This window comes from Lepidochelys kempii, chromosome 23 (assembly GCF_965140285.1).
Source record: "Lepidochelys kempii isolate rLepKem1 chromosome 23, rLepKem1.hap1, whole genome shotgun sequence".
Classification (NCBI taxonomy): Eukaryota; Metazoa; Chordata; order Testudines; family Cheloniidae; genus Lepidochelys; species Lepidochelys kempii.
Genome location: NC_136402.1, coordinates 17,143,189 through 17,168,567, shown reverse-complemented (window position 1 = coordinate 17,168,567; position 25,379 = coordinate 17,143,189). Strand labels below are relative to the sequence as shown.

General features: G+C 64.3%; 2 protein-coding genes across 4 annotated transcripts; both read right to left on the bottom strand.

Annotated features, from left to right (window-relative positions):
- Positions 1 to 370: 370 nt before the first annotated feature.
- On the bottom strand, positions 371 to 21,299 carry LOC140901977 (RNA binding protein fox-1 homolog 3). 3 transcript variants are annotated; one of them, XM_073321497.2, is made up of 12 exons: positions 20,855 to 21,299; positions 15,637 to 15,870; positions 8,299 to 8,442; positions 7,969 to 8,022; positions 7,391 to 7,483; positions 7,069 to 7,129; positions 6,719 to 6,772; positions 6,075 to 6,207; positions 5,810 to 5,849; positions 5,050 to 5,117; positions 4,588 to 4,660; positions 371 to 4,122 (listed from the first exon to the last, which is right to left on the bottom strand). In XM_073321497.2, exons 1-12 carry the CDS (start codon positions 20,939 to 20,941, stop codon positions 4,078 to 4,080), a joined length of 1,086 nt encoding a protein of 361 aa, XP_073177598.1. In that variant the 5' UTR covers positions 20,942 to 21,299; the 3' UTR covers positions 371 to 4,077. The 3 variants fall into 3 exon arrangements, with proteins under 3 accessions (XP_073177598.1, XP_073177595.1, XP_078706433.1); XM_073321494.2 differs by lacking the exon at positions 20,855 to 21,299 and adding an exon at positions 16,587 to 16,766; XM_078850307.1 differs by lacking the exons at positions 15,637 to 15,870; positions 20,855 to 21,299 and adding an exon at positions 14,001 to 14,434.
- A 456-nt stretch (positions 21,300 to 21,755) lies between these two features.
- On the bottom strand, positions 21,756 to 25,379 carry JOSD2 (Josephin domain containing 2). Its single transcript, XM_073321281.2, has 5 exons — positions 25,270 to 25,379; positions 24,559 to 24,759; positions 23,946 to 24,071; positions 23,329 to 23,523; positions 21,756 to 22,168 (listed from the first exon to the last, which is right to left on the bottom strand). Exons 2-5 carry the CDS (start codon positions 24,693 to 24,695, stop codon positions 22,069 to 22,071), a joined length of 558 nt encoding a protein of 185 aa, XP_073177382.1. The 5' UTR covers positions 24,696 to 24,759; positions 25,270 to 25,379; the 3' UTR covers positions 21,756 to 22,068.

Below are 25,379 nucleotides of genomic sequence, written 5' to 3'. Positions count from 1 at the left end.
GGTGGGTGTAACAAGTCGCTCAGGGATGCGGAAAAGCCACACACCCACACCCCGAATGCCGTAAGTTACACCGACCCAAGCGCCGGTGTGGACCTCCCCAAGCTTCTCCCACTGACCCAGCTACCACCGCTCATCGGGGGCAGATTAATTAAGAGCTCTCTCCCGCCGTCGGCTTTGCGCAGCTCCTGAAAATGGGCCCTGACTCTGTCCGCTGGGCAAAAGGGGTGAGACGAAGCGAGCAAGACAGACTGCAAAGAGGCGCAAGCAAGCGAAAGACAGGGGGCCTGGCGAGGAGAGAAAAAAGAAACAGCAGCACAGAATTCATGTCCCCCGCAGATTTTCTTTTCCCCGCCCCGTAGAATAATCGATTCTGCCGGGGAGGCGCGACAAGGCCAACGTGCCCCCTCCCTCGCCGCAGCTGCTGCTCCAGCCCCTGGTGAGCGAAAGGTGTCCCTGCAGCGCCTCCCCGGCAGAATGGATTATTCTACGGGGCAGGGAAAGGAAAGTCCGCGGGGGACGTGAATTCTGCGCTTATGTTTTTGTGAAGAAGCCGGGGGAACAACCCTCCCACTTTCAAAGGGAGCCAGGAGCGAGACAGAGAGAGAGAAAGCGAGCACAGCAAGGCGGGACGAGCAAAAGGGCCGAGCAAGAGCAAGCAAGCAAAAGAGGAAGAGCACAACAGGAGAAACCGAGCGAGCGAGCATGCAGGGGGCAGGTAAGCAAAGGGGCCAGCAAGATAGGGCGCAACAGTAGAGCAAGAGAGAAAGACAGAGCAGCGGGGGGAGCAAACCGGAGCAGAGACAGAGAAAGAGTCAGCCAACGGCGAGGCAAGTAAAGAGCAAGCGGAGGAGAGCGAGCAGCAAGCAGGGGAAGAGAGCGCAGCAAGCAGAGGCGAGCAAGTGAGTGCATCGCTGGGTGAGCAAAGGGGCCAGCATGCGAGAGCGAACGAGAACGGGCTGCCGGGCAAGCAAACAGCAGCACCGAAGACAGAGAGCGAAACGCCAGGCCGGCAAAGGCGTGAGCGAAAGAGGTGAGGCCAGAGGTCAGTAAAAGTGGAGCAGGGGCAAGAGAGAGAACGTGGCAGGACGAGCAAACGAGTGAGCGCATCTGAGCAGCCTGGCAAGCGAAGGGGAGAGCAAGCAAGACCAAGGCCGGGCTACATCACCCCGAGTGATCTAACAGGCTGATTTAAATGCCGGTGTAGGCAGCGCTGTGTGGCCAGAAACGAGCCAGACCGGCAGGGTGAGCAAAGGCAGGGATGGGTGAGGGCACAGAGAGCAGGAGACGGGCTGGACGAGCAAAAAGGGTGCGTCGGGGCAAGCGTGCGGGCGAGCAGGCATGGGAGAGGGACTGGAGCGGAGAGGCGCGTGCCGGAGGGTGAGTGCATGGCCAGCGCTGGGAGGAGACGCCCGGAGAGAGCAGGGCTCAGTCAGCGAAGGAGCGAACGCCTGCCGCTGGGCGAGCGAAAGACACGCACCATCGCAGGCGAGCAAGGGGGGGGGCGAGCGGGCTGGAGCTAAAGCGAGGGAGAGCTAGCGTAAGCAGCCGGGCGAGCAAAGGGGAGAAAGATCCCGAGCCACGTCGGCGCAGACAGAGGGGTCCCTGCATTGCCCCCCGCTTGCCTTTGCCCTAGGGTTTGTCACACACACACACATACAGCCCCCCCAGCAGGCCTGGCCCACTGTGAAACAACCCACAAAGCAGGAAGTGCTGGGGGAGCAGGATGAGAAAGGCCACACCCTGAATGCAGGGTGGGGGGACGGGACTGCTGTCAGTGACCCCACGGGGGCAGCAGGGAGTAAAGCCCTCCATGCTCTCACTTCCCCAGGGTCTGAGCCTCTGGGCCCACAGAGGCAACCTCACGGTGGCGGGCACCTGAGGGCCATGGGGCTGGGGGGCAAACCCAGCCGGGATGGGGCACTGACGGGGAGCGATGCAGCCAGGAGCCCTACACTGAGGACAGGTCTATCCCGGTTGACCGTGTGGCTTTCCTGCTCCATACGACTGGGACAGCTTGTGGGGGGGGACCCGACATCTCACCCGCCCCATCCTGCCACGAGCTGGGTCCTGCTCCCAGGTGGCACAGGGCAGTGGGGGCTGCGCCCGCCTGCAGACACCAAGACAGGCCTGGGTGAAGCCGCTAGGGGGTTGACCTCGCTGTAATGCCCAGTGCCGAGGGGCCGGGACTCCCGCCAGGAACCAGCCGCGGGAGGAAGGGACAGAGCAGGGAGAGGCGAGAGACAGAAACACAGCTCGAGAGAGACAGAGTGTGAAAGGACAGAGAGAAGAACTGAGATCAGAGCTTTATTACAACACGAGAAAACGGGGAAAGGAGAAAGACTTTGGCAGTCACGAGCTTTCCCTGAGAGACTGAGCTGGGGCGCGAAGCTGGGAGAAGACCCTGAAATCCGCCACGGTTCAAACACCTCAGCACTCAACCTGCTGTCAATGCGACCCCCAGCCAGGGACACCACATCAGACAGGCCCCCCTACCTAGTTCTTTGCTGAGCACAAAAGACACACACACACACACACCCCCACAGCACCAGTGCGGAGCCGAAAGAGCGCAGGATGCATGCGGGAGACAGGAGCAATGCGGGTGGGGAGAAGGCTGCAGAGAAATGGAGAGAGACGGGGTAGGGGGTGAACAGCGGGGAGAGCTGGGCACTAGCTGGAAAAGGAATTCAGTCAACATCAGGTCCCAGGGGCCAGATGCTGGAGATTCAGTCCCATCTTCCCTGCTTAGCTGAGGCCTCTGGCCACGATCCTGGGCCCTGATGGCCTGTGATGGGATGTTAGTTGGGGTGGGATCTGAGTTACTACAGAGAATTCCTTCCTGGTGAGTCTTGCCCCTATGCTCAGGGTTTAGCTGATCGTCATATTTGGGGTGGGGAAGGAATTTTCCTCCAGGGCAGATGGGCAGAGGCCCTGGGGTTTTTTCGCCTTCCTCTGCAGTGTGGGGCATGGGGTCACTTGCTGGAGGATTCTCTGCACCTTGAAGTCTTTAAACCACGATTTGAGGACTTCAGTAGCTCTGACACAGGTCAGGGGTTTGTTACAGGAGTGGGTGGGTGAGATTCTGTGGCCTGCGTTGTGCAGGAGGTCAGACTAGACGATCACCATGGTCCCTTCTGACCTTAAAGTCCAGGAGCCTCTGAGCCCCAGGTTTAGAATTTCCCTGGCTTTTCTTTTTTCACCAGCCTCTACGGCAGTGGTTCTCAACCGGGGGGGGGAGGGATGCTGAGGTCTTCTGGGGGGTACGTCCACTCAGCTAGCTAGTTGTCCAGTTTTACAGCAGGTGACATAAAAAGCACCAGCCAAGTCGTTAACATTTCATACAGACGAGGCCTGGCTTATGCTGCTCTCTAGACTGTATTCTACGGTAACGTACCGCGGGGATTCACACTGTATTAGACATTTACTCACGTGTGCAAGCCAGGGCTAAAAGTCTCAGAGAGTATGTCCCTCCCTTGCCCCAACATGCTCTAAAAACCCCAGAGGGGTTGGAAATATTGACCAGAGCAGCAGCTGAGTGTAAACCCTGGGGCGAGCACATTCAGCAGGTTGACGTCGTTTTTAAGAGGGGTGAAACACGGGGGTAGGGAAGACAAATTGGACGCCTGAACGGGGTACGGTCAGCAGGGAGGGTTGAGGACCACTGATCAAAAAGACCGAGCCCCACTCGGTAACCCCCTTACGCCCCCGGGTGTGATGCAGGCGTCAGATATTAAACACTGGCCAAATTCACCCTCATCTCCACTCCCTGGTGGGCAGCGGTGTTCCCCTCTCTGCATGTACCAACCCCATTGTCTCTATGGCCAGGGGACCGGGGCCAGGCAGGATCTGGGTAACAGATGCTGGGGCCAGGTGGAGTTCCACAGGGGGATTCTGCGTAACGGGTCTGGGGTGCTAGGGCTGGACTGGGTGTCCCGACCCGTCCGGGACACTCTGTGTTGGGAGCAGGGGACTTGATGTAAAGTGCCCCCCCCGGCCCGTCCCTATCCACACCGAGATCTCAGAGCCCACTGCCCAGGCCCCTTCCCGTCACGGCCGCCGGCCTTCGCAGCCCCTGGTTCCTCAGTACGGCGTGAAGCGGTTGTACCCTCCGCGGTACAGGCTGGCCTGCCGGGGCAGAGAAGGGTCCATTAGCATCAGCTGTTCGGTGGGGTGGGGCATAAGGGGGCACAAAGCGGGCATGGGTGGGGTGAGAGAGGGAGGGCGCACAGGCAGGGCGGAGTGCGTGTCTGGGGGCAGGCTGCCTGGCAGGGTCTGGGGGGAGCGGTCTCCCAGATGGGACTGGTGTTCTGGACAGGGTGGGGGAGGCTGCCAGGCTGGGCTTAAGGGCATGAGCGGATCTGTCCAGGCAACCGCCTCAGCCCGTGAGCAGAGCCCCCTTCCTGGGTAGGACCAGTCTGTCGGCTGGGGGCCGTGTTCAGGGAGACCCTCTGCCAGGGAGGAGCAGGGCCACCCGTGAGGCAGGGAGGGGGGCCGGAACGTGCCAGCCTGACGTGGGGTGAGACAGGGAGAGGAACGGGGCTGGGGGGCAGTCCCGACGCGGGCCGGGGAGTCCCGCCGGCTGCTGCTCACCATGGCTCCGACGCCGTAGGCTGGAGCGACGGCATGGTGGTAAGGATCCGCCGCGGTGTAGACCCGGCCGTACCTGGGGGAACCGAGCAGAGGCCGGTGTTCGGGAGTGAGCACGCGCGGGTGCCCACGCCCACACAGCCAGCTACGCGAGGAGGAGCTGGTCGCACCAGTGCCTGAACCGGCGGGGAATCTGCCCCTCCCACTCCGAAAAATGGGCCCCGCACTTTTAAAAAAAGGAACATAAGGGCAGCATTCATGTCCCCTCCCGATTACTTTCTCCCCCTGCAGAACAATTGATTCTCCCGGGGGAGGCGCTGCAGTTACACCTTTCGCCCACCAGGGGCTGCTGCGGGCGCCAGAAGAGACTGGGGACCGGGAGGGGGCGCGCTGGCCTCGGGGGGGCGGGGGGGCCCCCGCTTCTACGGCGCCCTTGGCTGGTACTCCCCTCGCCCCGACACTTACCCGTCGGTGTACGCCGCTGCGGCTGCGGCCGCCCCGGGGGGTTGTGCCACCCGGTACGCTGCATAGCCCTGAAACAGCCGGGAAGGGGGGGTGAGCCCTGGGTCCTGAGCCCCTGGGTCCCGCACCCCCACCCGTGACAGCCTCCAAGGGCAGAGCATGGCGGGGGCGGGGGGCAGCTTCCCTAATCGCTCCTGTTCCACAACGAAGGACCAGGGCTCCGTCCGCCAGCTCATTCCCGGGGAGCAGGAGTCTCCGTGCGCACCCCAGGGAGGAAAGGGGCACTAAGGGGGTATGTGCGGGGGGGGGGTCCAGTCTCAGGCTGTAACCCCTCCCCTTTTCCTCCCTCTGAGGTTGAGACAGACGGATTCCCAAACCCCAGCCCCATACGCTGGCACAATCTGAGCCCCCCCCCCCACACACACACACACCCCTCCCCGGAGTGTGGGGCAGGGATTCAGGAGCCCGGGATGACCCCGCAGCAGCCCAGAGAGACAGGGGACCTGGGGGGAGGAGGGGGGAAGACGTGCCCCGCACTGGTACAGTCTGGGTATAACCCCCCCACACACACACACACACACCCCTCCCTGGAGTGTGGGGCAGGGATTCAGGAGCCCGGGATGATCCCGCAGCAGCCCAGAGAGACAGGGGACCTGGGGGGACGGAGGGGGGAGACGTGCCCCGCACTGGTACAGTCCGGGTATAACCCCCCCACACACACACACACACACACAACACGCCCACCAGCGCACCAGGGACTTACATAGACGTCGGTGCCGTAAAGCCCATCCGGGTACACCACACTGGGGAAAGGAGATGCGTCAGCTCCGGCCGTAAGCCCCCCACCAGCACTGACTACACTCCCCTACGTCCCCGCCCCAGCTCCTCCGGCCGCGGGGGGCACAGAAAGTTCCCCTCCAAAATTTTATTCCTATGCCCCCTCCGCCCTCCCGACCACCAGGATCAACCCCCACGCCCCCCCCAAACATCCATTCCCGCCGGCACCCCCCACGGCCCCGCTGGCTCACCTCCCGTAGGCAGGGACGGGCGACGGGGCGGGAGCTGCCCGGATAGGGCTGTAAATGGCTCGGCCACGGCCCCGCAGGCCCCCACGATAGGCCAGCGCCGCCGGGGCCACCATCGGGTAGGGGATGGTGGCCACTGGGGACAGAGCAGATGGTCAGCACCACAGGGTGTGAGTGGGGGCGGGGGGGATATAGGGGGCGACTGGGGGATGGGAAAGGGATAGGGAGGGGCAGGCACGGGCAGTGGGTATAATCGGCCAGGGGAGGGGTGGGGGGCCCCACCCACGCTCTGCCCTGAGCTGCAGCCCTTGCTCCCCCCCTCCCCCAAAACTGGTGGGGGCTCGGGCCAGCCACCGGCCATGGTGGGGGGTGGAGGGGGCTCAGGGCTCCGGCCGGGGGCGGGGGGGGGGATGTAGGGGCAGGGCCTCAGGCTGAAAGGGGAGGGGCTAGCCTCCCTGAAAGGGGGGGTTCACCCGCCGCCCGTGATGGGGGGCATCATGGCGAAGCAGGTGACAGGGGACGTAGTGGGGGCAGGAACAGAGAAAATCCTCGTGGGGCAGGACGGGCCAGGAGGATGGAGATGCCGGCCGGGGGGGGGGGCAGGCTGGGGAGACACAAGGGCAGGAGGGAGAAAGGAGAAGTCCCACCTGTGTAGAGGTCGGGGGCATAGACAGCGCCAACCAAGGGGTTGATCTTCCAACCTAGCCGCAGAGGGAGACAGAGAGAAGGGGGAGCATCAGCGCGGACGGAGGGGCCCCAGCCCCCCTTCCCTCCCTGCCCCTCCTCCCCCCCCACACACACCCCAGGTCGGCCCAGGGCACCGGCCTCTCCCCACAGACCCTGCCTGGGGCACGTCAGAGACAGGGGCCGCCGTCGGACGGGGGCCAGCAGCAGGAGGGGCCTGCAGCGTGGCTGAGCCAGGCTGGGGGGCGGGGGGGGCCCTGCCGGGGGGGGGAGGGGGAGCCACACCTCACCTCCCGCCCCCGCCCCCTTGTACCGTTCACCGCAGGCGCTGCCGGAGGCTTCTTGGTGACCACACGGGCCGTGGCGTTGTTCACCTGCCGGGGGGAGGGAGGGAGAGGTGAGCGAGTCTGGGGTCACGGCACAGCCTGCCCCCCACACACACACCGCCCCGGGGCTCAGAGCCAAGACACCGGACCCCACCCCTGCCCTGCGCGCAGGGGGTCCCGCCCGTACTGCAAACTCCCTGTGCCAGCTCCCCACACCCCCCCCCCACACCAGCCGGGCACAGAGCAAAGCTGCCCCCCCCGAGTGAAACCACCTGGGTTCCCCCCCCCAACGCGCCACGGGGCACTGACCTCAATTTTCCTGCCCTCCACAACGGTGCTGTTCAGCTTCTCTCGCGCCTGGTCGGCGTCCTGGCTGCTGTCGAAGGTCACAAAGCCGAAACCCTGCAGGGCGGGGAGAGGCCGGGGAAGGATGAGCCCGCAGCTGGCTGGGGAGAGGGGGGGGCTACGGGGGGGGGACCCAAGGGGTCATGGGGCTGCCCTGGCCAGGCCCCGCTGGAGGCTTTTAAACCCTGCCACGTCCCCCTCTTTTGTCCCCCTCGGGCTCGAGGGGTTCCCACCCCACACAGCTCCTCCTCCGCCCAGTGACACACACACGCCACGTTCCTCCCTGCCCCACGTCCCTTCTGGGCCCTCCCGCACGGGGGTCAGCGCCGCGGCCAGCCGGGGGCAAAGCCTTGGCTGCAGAAACCCAACCGTGCCCCCGAGCCACGGCGGGCGGGCGCTGCCCACTGGGTGGGCTCTGCTTCCGGACAATCCAGCGGCTGCCCCCCCCCCGCTTTCAGCAAGGCCAGGAATGTCCCCCGCCACCACCAGCCCCTGCTGGGACCTCCCCCTCCCGCCCCCCGCCCACACCGGCACCTCCGCACCTTAGAACCACGTTCATTGAAGATGATTTCCACGTCTAGGATCTTCCCAAATTGCTTGAAAAGGGGGGCGGGCGGGCGGAGAGGACAAGACAGGAATCAGTGACCGACCCCTCCAGAACCCAGTGGGGCCCTGACCAACTGTGGGGCCCTAGAAGGGCCCTGGGTGTCACACACACACACACCATGGGTGCTACACAACCCCCCCCCCCCCCGAGGCCATCTGGGCCATAGGTGGTACCTTGTCCCCTCATCACCACGGGGCTTGCTCACACACACACCCTATCTCTCAACCCCTGGACCATGAGCTCTACACCCCCACGTGGAACTCACCCCAAACATCTGCCGCAGGTCGGGGTCACGGAAGCGGAAGGGGATGTTGGAGACATGCAGCCGCTTGGGCTGGGATTTGCCGTCTTCGCTCTCCGCCTCCTGGCCATCTGGGCTGAGAGCGGCTGCGGGACTCTCCTCAGCTGGCTGGAGGGAACCCCAAGAGATAAACCGGACAGAGCTGGGGCAAAGAGACGCTGGGATCCCCGGCTAACCCCCACTGGAGCCCCAGGATCCCATTACACATGCACACACACCCCAGGATTCCCTGATATCCCCCCTCCCCTGGAATTCCCCGTTAACCCCCACAATGGGATCCCATCAGAACGGCCAGACTGGGTCAGACCAAAGGTCCATCTAGCCCAGTGTCCCGTCTATCGACAGTGGCCAGTGCCAGGTGCCCCAGAGGGAATGAACAGAACAGGGAATCATCAAGTGATCCATCCCCTGTCGCCCGTTCCCAGCTTCTGGCAAACAGCGGTTTAGGGATACCCAGAGCATGGGGGTTGCGTCCCTGACCATCTTGGCTCATAGCCATTGATGGATCTATCCCTCATGAATTTATCTCCTTTTGTTTAACCCAGTTCTACTTTTGAGCTTCACAACATCCCCTGGCGAGGAGTTCCACAGGTTGACTGTGCGCTGTGTGAAGAAATATTTCCTTGGGTTTATTTTAAACCTGCTGCTTATTAATCACACTGAGTGACCCTTGGTTCTTGTGTTATGTGAAGTGAAGTTATAACACTTCCCTTCTTCCTTTCTCCATGCCCTTTGTGATTTTATAGATCTCTATCGTATCCCCTCCTTAAACGTCTCTTTTCTATATTGAACAGGCCCAGGCTTTTTAGTCTCTCCTCGTTTGGAAGCTGTTCCATACCCTTTGTCATTTTTGTGGCCCTTCTCTGTACTTTTTCCCATTCTAATATATCTTTTTCGAGATCAGGCGACCAGAACTACACGCATTATTCAAGGTGTGGGCGGACCATGGCTTTATATGGTGGCATTATGATCTTTTCTGTCTTCTTATCTATCCATCTCCATGTGGTTTCTAACGTTGTTCACCTTTTTGACGCTGCTGCACACGGAGTGGGTGTTTTCAGAGAACTCTCCCCAATGACTCCAAGATCTCTTTCTTGAGTGGCAGCAGCTAATTTAGATCCCCTCGTTTTGGATGTGGAGTTGGGATTATATTTCTCTTGACAAAAGACGCGTTGACTCTTCCCCAACAAATTATGTTCATCTGTGTGTCTGATCATTCTGTTCTTTACTAGAGCTTGCTACTGACGTCAGGCTTAACGGCCTGTAATTGCCAGAATCGCCTCTGGTGTCTTTTTTAAAAATCAGAGATACATCAGTCCTCCGCCAGGCACCTGGTCCAGAGGCTGATTTAAGCGATCAGTTACCTGCCGCAGTTATCAGTTCTGTGATTTCACATTTGAGTTCCTTCTGAACTCTTGGGTGAATCCCATCTGGCCCTGGTGACTTATTGCTGTTTAATGTATCAAATTGTTCCAGAACCTCCTCTACCGACACCTCAATCTGGGATCGTTCCTCAGATCTGTCACCTAAAAAGCATGGCTCAGGTGTAGGAATCTCCCTCCCATCCTCCGCAGTGAAGACCGATGCAAAGAATTCATTTAGCTTCTCCACAACGGCCTTGTCGTCCTTGAGGGCTGCCTTAGCACCTTGATCGGCCAGTGGCCCCACTGATTATTTGTCAGGCTTCCTGCTGCTGATGTACTTTAAAAATTTTTTTTGCTGCTAGTTTTGTGTCTTGTTAGCCGCTCTTCAAATTCTTTTTTGGCCTCCCTAATTTTACCTTTACGGTTGACTTGCCAGAGTTGATGCTTCTATTTTCCTCAGTAGAATTTGACTTCTGGTTTTTGAAAGACATCCTCTCGTGTCTAATCACACCTCAGTTATTTAGCTATGGCCACAGAGTTTGTTTGTTTTGGGGGGAGGGGTCCTCTTACCTTTTTCTTTAAATTTGGGGGATTCATATAGTTGGAGCCTCTATCAGGGGGATTTTAAAAAGTTTCCATGCAGTTTACAGGCATTTCATTTTTGTGACCGCTCCCTCCCTTTGCCACCACATCAGGATCTCCTGCTATCTACCCTAGGACCCCAGGAGTCCCTTTTACACCTCTCCCCACTGATATTCCCCTTTCCCCTCCCACCCTGACCACCCTTGTCCTGCAGCACCTCTGCACTGGGGAGCTGCGGAGGGAACAGCCTTGACCATTTCACTGCAGGTTCAGTATTTCACGCCCATGTTCCTTCAGATAGTCGGTTCTGAGCCACTGAAACCTGCTGGGGGAGCTGCAAGTGCCGTCCCCACGCCCTCCATCCCCTGCAGCGTGGCGTGTGAACCAGGATCCAAGGACCTGAAGAACTGCCCCAGCCGGGGAGACGGGCCCCTGGGCCCCCGGCATCGACGCCGGCCGGGACCGAGACGGCAGCTCTGGCTCCTGATTCCCAGGCCCAGGAGCAGGGGGTCTCCGGCCCCGTCAGCGTACAAGCCGGGGCGAGGGCGAGAGGGGATCCAGGGAGATTCAGGGCCTCTGGCTCCCAGCCTCCATGGGCCCACGCTGAGAGCCAGGTGTGCCCCGTTGCTGGGCGCAAGATGCTGAGCTCGGATCCCCGCCGTCGGGGAGCAGGCATGAACACACCCAGAGGTCCCGGGCTGTTGGGTTAGTACCCGGATCACACACGCCGGCACAAGCAAGGCAGTTAGTGAAGAGAAGCAGGGGGGTTTAGTGGGGGAGAGGGGGCCGGGACCGGCTTTTTCACTGCGCTAGGAGCTGAAGGAATCCCGCCCCCAGGGACGGACGCTCTCTCCTCTGTCCATGCAGACGGCTCAGCTCAGCCCAAGGCCTCAGATCTCAGACATCCTCCAATGCACGGGCCAAGATGCCGCATCCGGGGTCCGTCCGCCCGCCGGGAGGGTGTCGCCCACCGCCCGGAGCACAGCCGCCAGGTCAGAAGGCGTGAAACCGATTAACCCGGCTGGAGAGACGGGGTTGAACTTGTCTTTAACCTTCTCCCTGCGTTCACGCGGGCGGGGGGGGGATGTGTGTGCACGTGGGCGTGCATGGGTGTGCGTGCACACGAGGGTGTGCGTGCACATGGGGGGGGATGCGCACATGCCCATGTACCAGCCCAGGCATGGGGCTGCGTGCAAATGTGGGCATGCGCATGGTGAGAGGGCGTGGGGGGGACGTGTGCACTGCAGGGTGCGTGGGGGTGAACACGTGTGCACACAGTGGGCATGTGCAGGTCTGGGGGGTGCAATGCTCATGCAGCAGGGGTATCTGCAGTGCGAACACCCCCGTGCATGGGAGTGAAGCGTGGGTGTGCACCCTCAGCTCACACGCATGGGAGTAGGGGCGTGCATGCACGGCCTGACTGTATGTGAAGTGTCGGTGCGTCCGCGTACCACGTGGGTGTGTACAGCATCCGTGCAGGGGTGTGCAATGTGCTTACACCCCCCGTGGGTGTAATATGCTCATGCCGGCCTGTGTGTGCGCACGAGTGTTTGAAGCGTCCCTTTCCCTCGCCACATGAGCGGTCAGATGCCCTGCAGCCAAACCCGATGCTCTGCCCTGGGCAAGGGGGTTGACCCAGGCAGCTTCCCTCTCTCTAGCTATGCCCCCCCCCTGCCCACCAGCCCTCCCTTTCCCTCCCCCAGCTCTGCACGCACCAGTCACCTAGCCCTGGAGTCGCTCCACTCTTAAAGACAAGTTCAACCGAGATCGCCCCCACCGAAGCCCAGGGACGGTATCCAGCCGGGAGGGGGGATGGGGGGGGGGTGAGGGGTGCAGAGAGAAACTGAGGCAGGCAGGTGCGGCGCCGGGGGTGAGTAGGGATGATCGAGGCGGATCACGGATTAATGCTACGAGGCCCGAGAAACGTGACGAATTCCAAGATGCCTGGAACAAAAACCTGCTTTTGCCGGGAGATCTGCCAGAACCGCTGCCAACACCCCGGGGGGACCCTAGCCGGAGAGGGGGGGAAGAGACAGAGTCATTCGCCACATCGCTAGGAGTCAGATCCGCCGGCGGCCGCAGAAGGAGAGGCCCTCGGAGAAGGAACAAGCCGCCGCCCCCCGCCAGGCCTCGCACGGGCGCCCCGGGGATCTTATCCCACGCGAGCGTTCGCCGCCTCGCCGGGCTGGGAAGGTTGGCGGGCGTGGCTCGGAGGCGGGGTGAATTTTGCAGCCTTTCCAGGTGGATAAAGGTCCCAACACCCCCCCCATGAGAGCCGGGCCCTGCTTTTATCTGGGCGTAGCCGCAGCGTCTCACGGGGGGGGGGGGGGGTTCCAGGTGCCACTCGACGGGCAAAGATCTTTCTGATTGCAAGCCAGGCCTCGAGGACCCATTTCCCGGCGGGCAGGAGGCAAACGCTCGGCTGCAGAGCTTAAGCAGTCACATCATGGTGCACGCTACAGCCTTGGTCCCACGCAAGGGCCAAAAGGGGGGGGCACCCTGAAGCCCCCCCAAACCCCTCCCCTTTCCCCCAAGGGCCTGGGCCCGCCTGACCCCCGCCCCAGGGGCCCTGCCCCCAGCCAAGCCGGAGTGGGGTTGGGGAGAAAGCAGCCCCCTGCCTGTGTCCCCAAAGCCCGGGACTCCTGCCTAGGGCAGCTGGAGGGACCCAGACTCCCCACAGCTGCCCGCGCAGCTCTCCCTGACCTGGCTCCGGCCGTGGGGGGCAGGGGGCCGCGATGATAGGAGCCAGGCTGGGAGCTGTAGGGTGCCGGCATGGACCCTCCAACTCCACCTGTACTGGGCCGGGCGGGGGGGCCGCGGGCACCGGTCAGGGGTTGCTCTCAGCTGCCCTGCACCATGGGCAGGTGGAGGGTCCGCGCGGCCCCCATAACTGCCTGCACTCCCCGGCCAGGCTCCATGCTCGGCGGGGAGGAGGAAGAGGAGGGAAAAGAGCCACTCCCAGCAGCAGGGAGGCTCCCAGGAGGGAGGCAGGAACCTTGGCCGGCTGAAGTTGAAAGTGTAGACACGCCCTGCCCAGTCACCCCCCACGTCGGCGCTGAATCCCCGAGACCCAGTCTGTCAGGAGTCCGTAGAGGATTCGAGCACATTGTTGCAAACTCTTCCGCTATTTGGCCATTCTCTTAAATCCCCAGGTCTCAGAGTCATGTGATTATGAGCCGATCTCAACAAGCATTGACCATATAAAAACCCCTCAGAAACCTGGATGCTTCTCGCCCACCTGGCTGAGGAGAAAAGGTGGGAAACGGGACCTGAGGCCGAGTGCACAGAACCCGCTGTTGGCTGTTTTGCTCATCTCACGATTTTGGGGGGCACCGGGGGGTGGGGGGGGCTGCAATACTGATGTCACGGGTCTAAAGCGACCAGCTCAGCCTGGCAAGGGGGGAAAAGCGTCTGCCTTTGGGGGGGGCACGGCCCCCCCTTGCTGGCTCCACAAGGTGCTGCAAACAGAGAGTGCCCGAGCGACAGCTTCCAACAAACCCAGGACTCTGGGGGACCCCTCCCCCCCCACAACTACAAAGGTCCCTTCACAATCTGCTGCCCCCAAGCTCCTTCCAGACTCAGCCCGGACCTCCTGGAATCCCACTCCACACACACCAGCCTGGGGGAGCTGTCCAACCCCCCTCTACGGTACGCAGCTCTCCTGCCCCCCAGCCCCTTCCCGGGGTCCCGTGATCGGTACCGCGCTGCTGCGTCATTTACCGTCCCTGGTCCCTCGGCGTCGCTCTCACCCCAGGGCTGGAAGGCTCTCATCTGGCAAAGGGGCTGCACCCCTGGTTTGGTGGGGGGGGGGGCCGCAGGGTCGGTTGCTGCTGAGCAGAGCGGGGTGGGGGTGTGGGGGACTGTTTCTATGGCACAAAGGCATCTGAAATCTGCGGGGGGGGGGCTGAGTAGGGGGGAGTGGAGGGCTCTGTGCCACCCCATTCTGGGTGTAGGGGGTAGGTGGGAGGGCACCAGAGATCCCCAATCAGTGCAAAAGCCCCGGGGTAAAGGGGGTGAGGGAAGGGGGGCACTGGTTCTCAGCACCCACCTCAGGGCTCCAGCCCTGAACCAGCAGCCCCAGGATTAGGGGGTGTCCAAGGGCAATCCATGCAGCCACCCACCTTCTCCCCCACCCCCATGTCCGTGCTGTCTGTCTGGGGACCCCAAGCAGCAGGGGCACGATCCGGATTGATGAGCAGCCCAGATGACGAGAGGGGGGCAGACTCTCGGGGGGAGTGAGGGGGGCTCCCTAGGGCAGGGAAGTGTCTCATTGGGGTTCCCGAGGGAAGGGGGGGCATGGCCCCTGTTTCCCACTGGGGTTCTGAGGACACCGCGTCCTTCCCGGAGCTATTTGTGGCTGGGCGTGGGGGGGTCGGGGGGGGGCCAGGAATGCACCATTTGTTCCATGTGGAGATAAACAGCTGCCGGCAGTGGGGGGGGGAGGGGGGGAAATCCGATCCGGGCAGGGCAGGCGACTCCATGACCCAATATGGGCAGAGAGCTCCGGAGCCCAGGCCAGAGGACGCCCAGCTGCCCCGAGACCGGAGGACCGGGGGGGGGGGTGTCACCGTAACCCCCAGCACTGGGTGAGGCGGGGGGGCACGTGTAACACCGAACCTCGGGCCTCTGGGGCTGAGGGCACCTGGCTGTCAGCCAAGGCTGTGGCGTAAACGCATTTTATCTCCAAGGGGTCTCGGGGTGTGGGTTACCCGTGCCCCCCCTTTCCCCCCACAAACGCACAGATCTGGGCAGCTGAGGGTCCAGGCAAGGAGGGGGGGTGGGGGGTTAAGATCCAAACACCCCTGGGCCCCCATCACCCCAGGCTGGGGAGATTAACCCCTTCCCTAGGCTGGCGTGGGCCGAGCGGGGGCACCAGTACCAGAGGGGGGGGCTGGAAATGGACCCAAGGCCATATTCCTCCCATCCCCCGTGGCCCCAGATCCCAGCCCCACATGGGCCAGGGCAAGCCCAGCCCCTCTGCCGCTACGGAGTCGACACCGGTGCCCTCCAGCCATGCCCCCAATACGCCTCCGATGGGTGACACTGGGGGGCAGAGAACAGACACAGCATAGTGCCCCCCCCGATCCTCCCCCTATGGGCCCTGGGGGGCAGAGAATAGCCACAGCACTGTGAGCCCCAACCATGCCCCGACCCACCCCCTGGGGGGCAGAGCCTTTAGGCCACCTCCAGCTACCACTGCCCCATGCCAACATCTCTGCCCACTTGACACGGGGGAGGGGTTTCTGGGGGGAGCGGGAAGGTGGGCACAGGGAAGGGGACCCGGATACCTGGGGGTGGGGCCTGAGACACTCAGCAGAAGGAGGGGGTGGGAGGGCGAAGGGGGCCGGGCACTCACCGCGGGGGGAGGAGGCAGGGCTGGCCCCAGGGGCTCCGGCGGGGCGGCGTGCTCCGGGGGGGGCTGGCCAGCCGGGTAGAGACACAGGCCGTGCTCGGCGGGGGGCTGCGGCGGGTAGTCCTGCAGGGCGCCGGGCGGGCGGAACGGCGGGGCCAGCCGGGCCGGGGCCGGGGGGTACGGGGCGGGGTACGTCTGAGTCATGGGGTCGGCGGGGGCAGCTGCATCCTGGCTACCCTGCCGGGGGAAAGAAGAGGAGAAGTGAGACCCGGAGCAGGGGGCCAGTCCCTCCCCAGTCCCCACTTGGCACTGGGGAGAAAGGGGCCCCCTGGCCGGAGTAACAATCGGACATCGACGACGGCAGAGCTGAGAATAGAACCCAGGAGTCCTGGTTCCCCACCCCCGCTCTAATCACTAGACCTCCCCCCACCCCCAGATCTGGGGAGAGAACCCAGGAGTCCTGTCTCCTATCCCCCCCACTCTAACCCACCAGCCCCCACTCCCCTCCCAGAGCCAGGAAAGAACCCAGGAGTCCTGGCTCCTGGCCCCCCTCTGCTCTAACCACCAGCCCCCACTCCCCTCCCAGAGCCAGGAAAGAACCCAGGAGTCCTGGCTCCCAGCCCTGCCCCGCCCCCGCTCTAACCCAACAGCCCCCACTCCCCTCCCAGAGCCAGGAGAGAACCCAGGTGTCCTGGCTCCCAGCCCCTGCTCTAACCCAACAGCCCCCACTCCCCTCCCAGAGCCAGGAAAGAACCCAGGAGTCCTGGCTCCCAGCCCTGCCCCGCCCCCACCGCTCTAACCCAACAGCCCCCACGCCCCTCCCAGAGCCAGGAAAGAACCCAGGAGTCCTGGCTCCCCGTCCCCCTCTGTTCTAACCACCAGCCCCCACTCCCCTCCCAGAGCCAGGAGAGAACCCAGGAGTCCTGGCTCCCCGCCCGCCTCACTCGACCCACCTACACTGAGCACCAGCCCCATCCCAGCAGCTGCCTGGGGCCGCCCGGCCCGGCTGGGGGATGCTGGGGGGATGTAGCCTTTGTCCCCCAGCCCAGGGGCTATAAGGCCAGTGGGATGCAGACCACTCCCCTCCTAGCAGCAGCCAATGGGAAGCGGGAGGGGCTGTGGGGGGGGGCGTCCCATTGGCTGCCCCTTATCGACCCTCCCCCCGCCCCCCAGACCCTATTTGGGCTATGGCCTTTTTCAGCTGTTTGAGGATTTTCTAACCCTCCAGGGAGCAGCCCGACAGCTGCAGGATCTGCCGGGCCCCCCGGGACACCCCCCCTCAGTACCCCCTCCCAGGGAGAACCTGCCCCCCCAGGGGCCCCTCACTGACCTGGGGAGTCAGTGTCCCTGCCCCAGCCCCCGCCCTACTCGCTGCCCCCTGGCCCCCCACCCCAAGCGCGGGGGTGAACGCAGCACCCTGCTCCCCGGGGACTGGGCGGGAAGTGAGGGGTCCCTCCATCTCCCTCCGCACCCCTCCCTCCCCCCACTGCTCCCTCCATCCATCCCTCTCCGCCCCCTCCCACCTGCACACCCCTCCATCTCCCCACTCACCCCTCCCTCCATCTATCCCCACCCCTCCCTCCCCCCACTGCTCCCTCCATCCATCCCTCTCCGCCCCCTCCCACCTGCACACCCCTCCATCTCCCCACTGCTCCCTCCATCCATCCCTCTCCGCCCCCTCCCACCTGCACACCCCTCCATCTCCCCACTCACCCCTCCCTCCATCCATCCCTCTCCGCCCCCTCCCACCTGCACACCCCTCCATCTCCCCACTCACCCATCCCTCCATCTATCCCCACCCCTCCCTCCCCCCACTGCTCCCTCCATCCATCCCTCTCCGCCCCCTCCCACCTGCACACCCCTCCATCTCCCCACTGCTCCCTCCATCCATCCCTCTCCGCCCCCTCCCACCTGCACACCCCTCCATCTCCCCACTCACCCCTCCCTCCATCCATCCCCACCCCTCCCACCTGCACACCCCTCCATCTCCCCACTCACCCCTCCCTCCATCCATCCCCACCCCTCCCTCCAGCTCCCTCCGCACCCCTCCCACCTGCACACCCCTCCCCCCACTGCTCCCTCCATCCATCCCTCTCCACCCCCTCCCACCTGCACACCCCTCCATCTCCCCACTCACCCCTCCCTCCACCCCCCTCCATCCCCATCTCCCTCCTTCTCCTTACACAAGAATACTTCCACACCCCCCCCCACATACACACACTGACCTCCCCCCACATACCCTCTCTCCCTCCCCATGGACACACCTGCCTCCCCCCAACCACCCCTTTGGGATCTGAACCTCTCCCGGGTTCAGCCCGGTCCGTGCCTGGCCTGTGCCCCGCTGGGCTAACCGGGGTGGGGACTGGGGAGGTTGTTTCCTTTGTAATAGCCACTCGCACTAGATGGGAACAGCCCTGGCCCTGAGGTCCCCGTCCGGCAGGGTAAAGGGGCTTCAGCCCCCAGCACCGTTCGGCCCCCGCGGGGACCGGCCCCCCGCTGCCTTCGCGCCATGGCACCTGCTGAGCCACCAGGCCCCGGCCACGATTCGGAGCATCATTCGCCGACTTGGCGACTGGGCCCTGGGCTGACGCGCGGGGCCTGCCAAAGGCCGAAATGCCCGGACTTGACTTCTCCGGCAGTCGCGCTAAGACTTGGGGTCCCCTGGGCTCCAGATGGGGTCGGTTCCCCCCACCCCAAACACCCTTTTGGGGGGGGGGGGGGATGACTGTATAATAAAGCGGCAGGAAAACGTCTGGTGAGCCAAAACCGTAGCCGGCGTAACGGCCGAGCTGAGGGTTTAAATCGGGGGTGGCCAAACCGTGGCTCGCAAGCCACGTGTGGCTCTTTAACAGTTCAAGTGTGACCCATAGAGCCCCCGCACCCCCACGCCCCTGCCCATTCTCCGCCTACCAGACTGGAGGGGGGACTTGGGGTTTCTGCCCTGCGGGGAGAGGGGCCTGGGGGTTTCAGCCCTGGCAGGCGCCTCCCATGGGGCAGAGCCCTGGGCCCCCCTTCCCTGTAGGGCAGAAGCCCTGAGCCCCACCACCGGGCAGAAGCCCCGAGCTCCGGCAGGCGTGATTTTGAAGCCTCTGAAGGTTGCCGTGGGCCGCTCGGAGGGCAGCAAGTTTGGCCACCCCTGGTTTATACGGCTCCGGCACGTTTCTCTTAAACCCTCCAGGCTTTCCCCCATTCCCGCTCTCGAGGCAGGGCCCGTGGCTCCTTCCCCACGGCTTTCGGCCGCAGTGATGCGTCCCAAGCCAACCGCAGTCAAGCGGACGGGGCGAGCGGACGCGGGACAGTTTTGTGGAGACGACAGCCCCCGGGGGTCCTCCTTGTGGGGCAGCAGAGGGTCCCCGAGAAGCGGCTGGGGCCTGAGGCAGAGCTCTGACGGAGCGGGGGGAACAGCTGCAGCTGGGGGGCGGGTTATTGCAGACGGGTCACTCCGAATGCTGGGAGCAGGGGGGATAAAATCAGAGCCGGCGCTGGCCCAGTGAGGGCCCTTAGCAAGAATCATAGAATCATAGAATATCAGGGTTGGAAGGGACCCCAGAAGGTCATCTAGTCCAACCCCCTGCTCAAAGCAGGACCAATTCCCAGTTAAATCATCCCAGCCAGGGCTTTGTCAAGCCTGACCTTAAAAACCTCTAAGGAAGGAGATTCTACCACCTCCCTAAGAATATTTGCCCCCTCCCCCAAAAAAACCCACAATCCTAAAACAGGCAGGTTCTTAGAATAAAACGTGAAGGGGGGGGGGGGGATCTTGCTGCTCCAGGTCCTAAGCACTGGCTTAATCTGCCAACCTCACCCCCCATGTGGGGCCCAGCCTCTCATACATAGATAAGTCCCTCCCATCCACGTCTGCCCCCCCAGCCCCAACAGCTGCTTTTAGAAGCCGCTATCAAGGCATCTGGCTGGATATAAATAGCAACATCTTCCCCAATCACTCAAGGCCTGGTGGGGAGGGGGGCCGAGGGGGAGATGTGGGGGGGAGACAAAGGCCCATGGGCCCTGCCCCTCTGCATTCCGGTCCCCTGGAGGAGTGGGAGAGATGGGGGGGAGGGACAGGGATGCCACAAACCCCCATCACCCCTGCCCCTGGGGTGTCTCTAACCCGGGAGTGGGGGCAGTGCTGCATAAACACAATGTCCCCAGCTCCCCCCATTCCCTAGGGGCTGGGTCCCCCCTTCATGTCACACTTGACAACAGCCCCCTCCCACGTGGGACAGGCTCCGAAGGGAGGGGATCGGCAATGGGTCTCGGGAGAGGTGCCCGTGGGGGGGGGGGGGGGACAGGTGCAGCAAGGGGTCAGGGATTGGGGGTGCCGCTACCTGCCCCATCTTGGAAAGCCACATCCAGTGGCCAAGTTGGCCAAACACCACAGCAGCAGACTCAGACCGGACCTGAGAAAAATGCCCCTCCGGCTTGACCTGTGGAACTCCCTGCTACATGATTGTGCGGAGAGCACAAGTTTAGCACGGGCTGCCCACTGATATGGCGAATGCGATCAGCCAGAGCGTGACAGGCTGGAAGCAGAAAGGACGGCGCCCCTGCTTCCTCTTGCTTTGGGGGCAAACCCCGACCCGAGGGAGCTGCTGGGGGAAGTTTCCCCTGGGAGCTGGTTATCCCCCCGAGCTGTGGGTTTCTGGCCCCTTCCTTTGTTGGGAGATGGAGCTGTGCCCCTTTCATCCAGTCCCCTCCGTGCAGCCCCAAGGCACAGCGGGGTTCCAGCGAGAGAGGCAGGGGATGGCGTGGGCGGGGACCTTTAAGCACGACTTACATCGGGGCTAACCAGGCCAGGGGGAGCACAGACCAGCAAGGGTTCCTGCCCCGCTGCAGAGGTGGGCGAGCATCCCTCTGCTCGAAGGTCAAACCCCCAAGGGTAAGGGCAGAAGGCGTGAATCCTGCAGCCCTTGGGGGACCTCTCAGACCCGGAGAAGCTGAATTTACTAGGCCCGGCCTCTCCAGCCTTCCCCCAGAGCTGCAAATAGCTCTTCCCATACATGGCCACCCGTCTCCGCTATCTGACCTCCCGGGAGACGGAGGCCCCCCGAATGGAGACGAGGAATCCAGGGAGCAAGGGGTTATCTCCCCGCGGTGCTGACAGGCGCGCGGTGTTACAGACGCCCCTTCGAATTCCCCCGGGGGGCTCCCGGCTCCCGGGCCTGGCCGGTCACTGCCGGGGGGGCACAGATACGCACACACACAGATGGGAAGCGGGTACCTGAACCAGGCCGGGATAGCACTGGGGCACCTGCGGGTAGACGGGCAGGCTGTACGGGTGTAGCACGACGGCCGGAGAGGACAGCATGGCTCGTAGGCCCCGGCCCCACACCGGGCGGCACGGCGAGGGTCCCGCAGCCCCGGCAGCCAGCTAAGCGGGGTCCGTCTCTCCGCCCCGAGCTGTGCGTTTGGCACTCGGCGGAGGGGGAGGGAGCCGGGGGCTGAGTGGCAGCTGGGACGGTGCCACTGAGCGACACCGACAGCTGCCGGGCCTTGGTGACGCTGCTCCAGGTGCGGGGGGCCTGGGCCCCCCCCCACCTCCCTCCTCGGAGACAGGGCCGGGCTGACCCCAAAAGCGGCTCCTGCTCCCAGCTGTTCCCAAGCACCTGCTCCAGAGCCCCGCACGGGCGGAGGGGTGAGAGACGAGTCCTGGGCACAGACCGCCACGTGCCTGGCACAGACGCGCAGCTCTCCGCGGCCGGCGCCCGCCCCCATCCCCAGGGACTTCCCCGGCCAGCGACAGGCCCCAGCCCCAGACGGAGCCCAGCCCCAATCCCCCCACCCCCACAAAGACACCTCCCCAGTGGTGAAAGCACAATCGCCAGGGGGCTCCAACCTGCCACACAGGCACCATCTTCACCGGGGGTTCACTGAGTAAGGGAGGGGGGCAGGGAGCTGGGACCCTTCCCTGGGGGGCTGGAAGCAGGTGCCAAAGGTGTGGGGAGCGGAAAGGGCCTGTCTGCACCTTAGCAGCATAGAACCCAGGGATCTCAAAGTCTCAGCTGAGTGACCCCCCCCAACCCTACATCCCTTGCTCCCACCCCCCACGCTGCCCTCAGTTTCCTCCCCCCGCAAAGAAACCCGGCACCATCCCCACCCCAGGCAATGACACCAAGGCAGCGTCAGCGTTGTGTCCTTTATCATAAACTTTGCAAGCACTTGTAGCCGAGCCCAGCAGGCACCAGGGAAATGGGGCCGAGCACCCTAAGCCAGCTTCTCCTGTGGCCCCACGGTGCCTCCTCCGGCTGCAGGGCCCATGGGGTGAAGGGCCCCCCTCCCCCCCCAGTGCACTCCTCAGGGCAGGCGGGATGGCGTATCTGATGCCAGTGCCAGGGAGGGCTGTGCCTAAGCTGGATTCAGCGTGTGGGTCCTGCCCCGCTCCCCACCCCCCGGCAAGGCTGCTACGAACAGTCAGGATCTTTGGTATCCGCAGCGTCACTCCGGGTTCAACCAGCCGCCGGATTCCTCCACGGCCCGGGATACGACCAACAGCACTTCGCAGGGGCCCTGGGACAGGAAATCCTGCAGGAAAGCCCTGGGGGGAGGGGCAAGGAGATGGCGGGGGTCAGAGCAGCCCCTGCTTTGCACCCCGTCTTACACATCTCGCCGCGCTCCTGCCCTGCACGGTCCCCTCGTCCAGACCCCGACGCCCTCCCCCCCGCACCTTAGCTCTGCTCTCTGCACTCCAGCCACTTCTGCCCGTGCCCCCTTCCACCCCACAGCTCTCCGTGACCTGCCCCCGCTTGCCCCCCCATGCCTGCACCACCCTCCTCTCCCCCCCACATAGCACCGTAGGGCTGGAAGGGACCTTGCGAGGTGTCCTAGTACAGTCCCCTGCGCTCACGGCAGGACTAAGTATTATCTAGACCGTCCCTGACAGGGGTTTGTCCAGCCCGCTCTTAAAAATCCCCAGTGACGGAGATTCCATCACCGCCCTGGGCAATTTATTCCGGTGCTTCACCACCCTGACAGCTCAGAAGTTCTTCCTAATGTCCAACCTGAACCCCCCTGGCTGCAATTTAAGCCCACGGCTTCTTGTCCTGTCCCCAGAGGTTCGGAAGAACAATTCTTCTCTCTCCTCCTTGTAACTGCCTTTTCTGTACTTGCAAACTGTTCTCATGTCCCCGCTCCGGCTTCTCTTCTCCAGACTAAACAAGCCCCGGGTCTTCAATCTTTCCCCAGAGCTCATGTTTTCTAGACTTGTCATCATTTTTTCTTGCTGTCCTCTGGACTTTCTCCAGTTTGTCAACCTCTTTCCTGAAACGTGGCGCCCAGAACTGGACCCGATACCCCAGCCGAGACTGTCTCAGCACGGAGCAGAGCGGAAGAATCACTCCTCGTCTCTGGCTTGCCACACTCCTGCTGCTACAGCCCAGAATGAGGTTTGCTTTTTGCACAACAGTGTTACACTGTTCACACCCCCTCCCACCTGTCATTTACCCTGAGCTCCCCCTCCCTGCCCCCGGCTCCCCCCACCCCCTGCCTGTCACCCAACCCTGAACTCCACCCACACCACCCCCAGCTCCCCCTACCCGTCACCCACCCGAGCTCTCCACCCCCAGATTCCGCCACCCCCTGCCCATCACCCACCCTGAGCTCCCCCTCCCTGCCCCCAGATCCTCCTGCCCGTCACCCACCCCTGAGCTCCCCCTCCCCGCCCCCACACCCCTGCCACCCCCAACCCATCCCCCACACCTGAGCTCCCCCTCTCCGCCGACACAGGCGGGGGCCTTCAGCTTGGAGTCCAGGTTGTAATAGGTGCCTCCCACCTGGCGCACGGCGATCCAGTGCTTACGCCGCACGGGCAGGGACACGAAGCCCAGGGACACGTTGGAGGGCACGTTCACGATGAAGCCGTAGACCCGGCTCAGCGCCAGCTGCTCCAGGGGCCTGCCGGCGGGGGGGCAGAATTAGGGGTTACACCGAGACCGAAGGAGGGGTTGCTCCAGAGAAACAGCCAGAGGGGGACACGATGGTGGACACACAGCGGGGAGGGGAAAGCAGACGGACAAGGAGGCCCCGGGGTGGCAGGGAGCATCCTCCAGGCCCAGGGTATTTCAGGGCCGACGTTGGCCTCTCAGCTAGGGTGACCAGATGGCCCAATTTTAGAGAGACAGTCCTGATTTTTTTGGGGAGGCTGTGTCTTATATAGGCACCTATCCATCCCCCCCCCGGTCCTGATTTTCCACCCTTGCTGCCTGGTCGCCCTACTCTCAGAGCCAGCTGGAGCCAGGCCGGGGTCACACATGGCACCAGGGGCCTCTGCGATGTGACGGGGGGGGGGGATCTGCCCCCCACCTGCCCCCTCTCACCGGCGCTTGTCCCACCAGATGGCCGCGAAGTCCAGACTCTGCAGCGCCGCCATGATCACGTTGACGTCGTAGTTGCCTGTGCCCAGGACGCTGCGATGGGGATTCAGCCGGGCGTCCGGCGCCAGGCTGGGGGGGAAGACAGGTCCCCGTCAGTGACCCAGGGGCAGCTGGGAGAACGTGGGGCGCCGGGCGGCGGAGTTGGGTGGCTTGGAAGGGGGAACTGGGGCAGAGAGGGCAGGAGCAAGGGGCACCAGGCGGAGGAGATGGGGGGCAGCGGAGGGGGAGATGGGGGGCGCCGGGCAGGGGGAGTTGGGGGGCAGGGGAGGTGGAGATGGGGGTCGGGTGGGACAGGGGAGGGGAGATAGGGGGCGGGGGGCGCCGGGCAGGCGGAGATGGGGGTCGGGGGGCGCCGGGCAGGGGGAGATGGGGGGCAGGGGAGGTGGAGATGGGGGGCGGGGAGGACAGGGGAAGGGAGATGGGGGGCAGGGGGCGCTGGGCAGGGGGAGATGGGGGGCAGGGGGCGCTGGGGGGCAGGGGAGGGGCGGGGGTGCGGGGCAGGGGGCGGGCGGGGGGCGCCGGGCGGGGCAGATGGGGGGACGGGGGGGGCCCCCACCTCTTGCAGATCTCGTCAGCCGCCTCCTGGGTGAAGCGCCGCTGCTGCAGGACGTTGTTCAGGGCGTGCACGGCGCAGAGCTCCCGGCGCTGGCGCTCGTGGTAGACCCCGGGCCCCCCGCCCGGCCCCGCGGACATCGCGCCCCGGCCAGGCGCTGCGCGGGGCGAGGGAGCCTCACGGCGCGGCCCCGAGCGCGGCCGCCTGCGCAGGAGAGAGCGAGAGAGGGGGGCGGCGGGGCTAGGCCACGGGCTGGGGGACGGACCCCCCCCTCCGCTCCCCTCCCCGACCCCCCCCACTCCCCTCCCCGACCCCCCCCGCTCCCCTCCCCCTCCTACCCCCCGACCCCCCCTCCGCTCCCCCCGACCCGACCCCCCCCCGCTCCCCTCCCCCTCCCCCCGACCCGACCCACCCCCGCTCCCCTCCCCCTCCTACCCTCCGACCCCCCCCGCTCCCCTCCCCCCGACCCGACCTCCCCCACTCCCCTCCCCCTCCGACCCCTCCCCGACCTCCCACACCCTCCCCGCTCCCCTCCCCGACCCCTCCTCCCCCAGAGCAGGTACCCGCGGGGTGAGTCCCCCCCCCGGGCTCCCCCAGCGAGGCAGAGCCGCCGCCCCCGGGGCCCCCTCGGGTGGGGGGGCAGGAGGTGCCCGGACCCCCCCGCAGGGCCCGTCTCCTCCGCGAGCTGGGGCTGCCCGGCCCCCCCGGACCTACCCTGGAGCTCCTGCTGCAGCCGGGGGGGCCCCTCATCCCCCAGCCCGGAACAGCCTGAGACCCGCCCCGCAGCCGCAAGGCGTCGGGCCCGGGGACTACAGCTCCCGGCA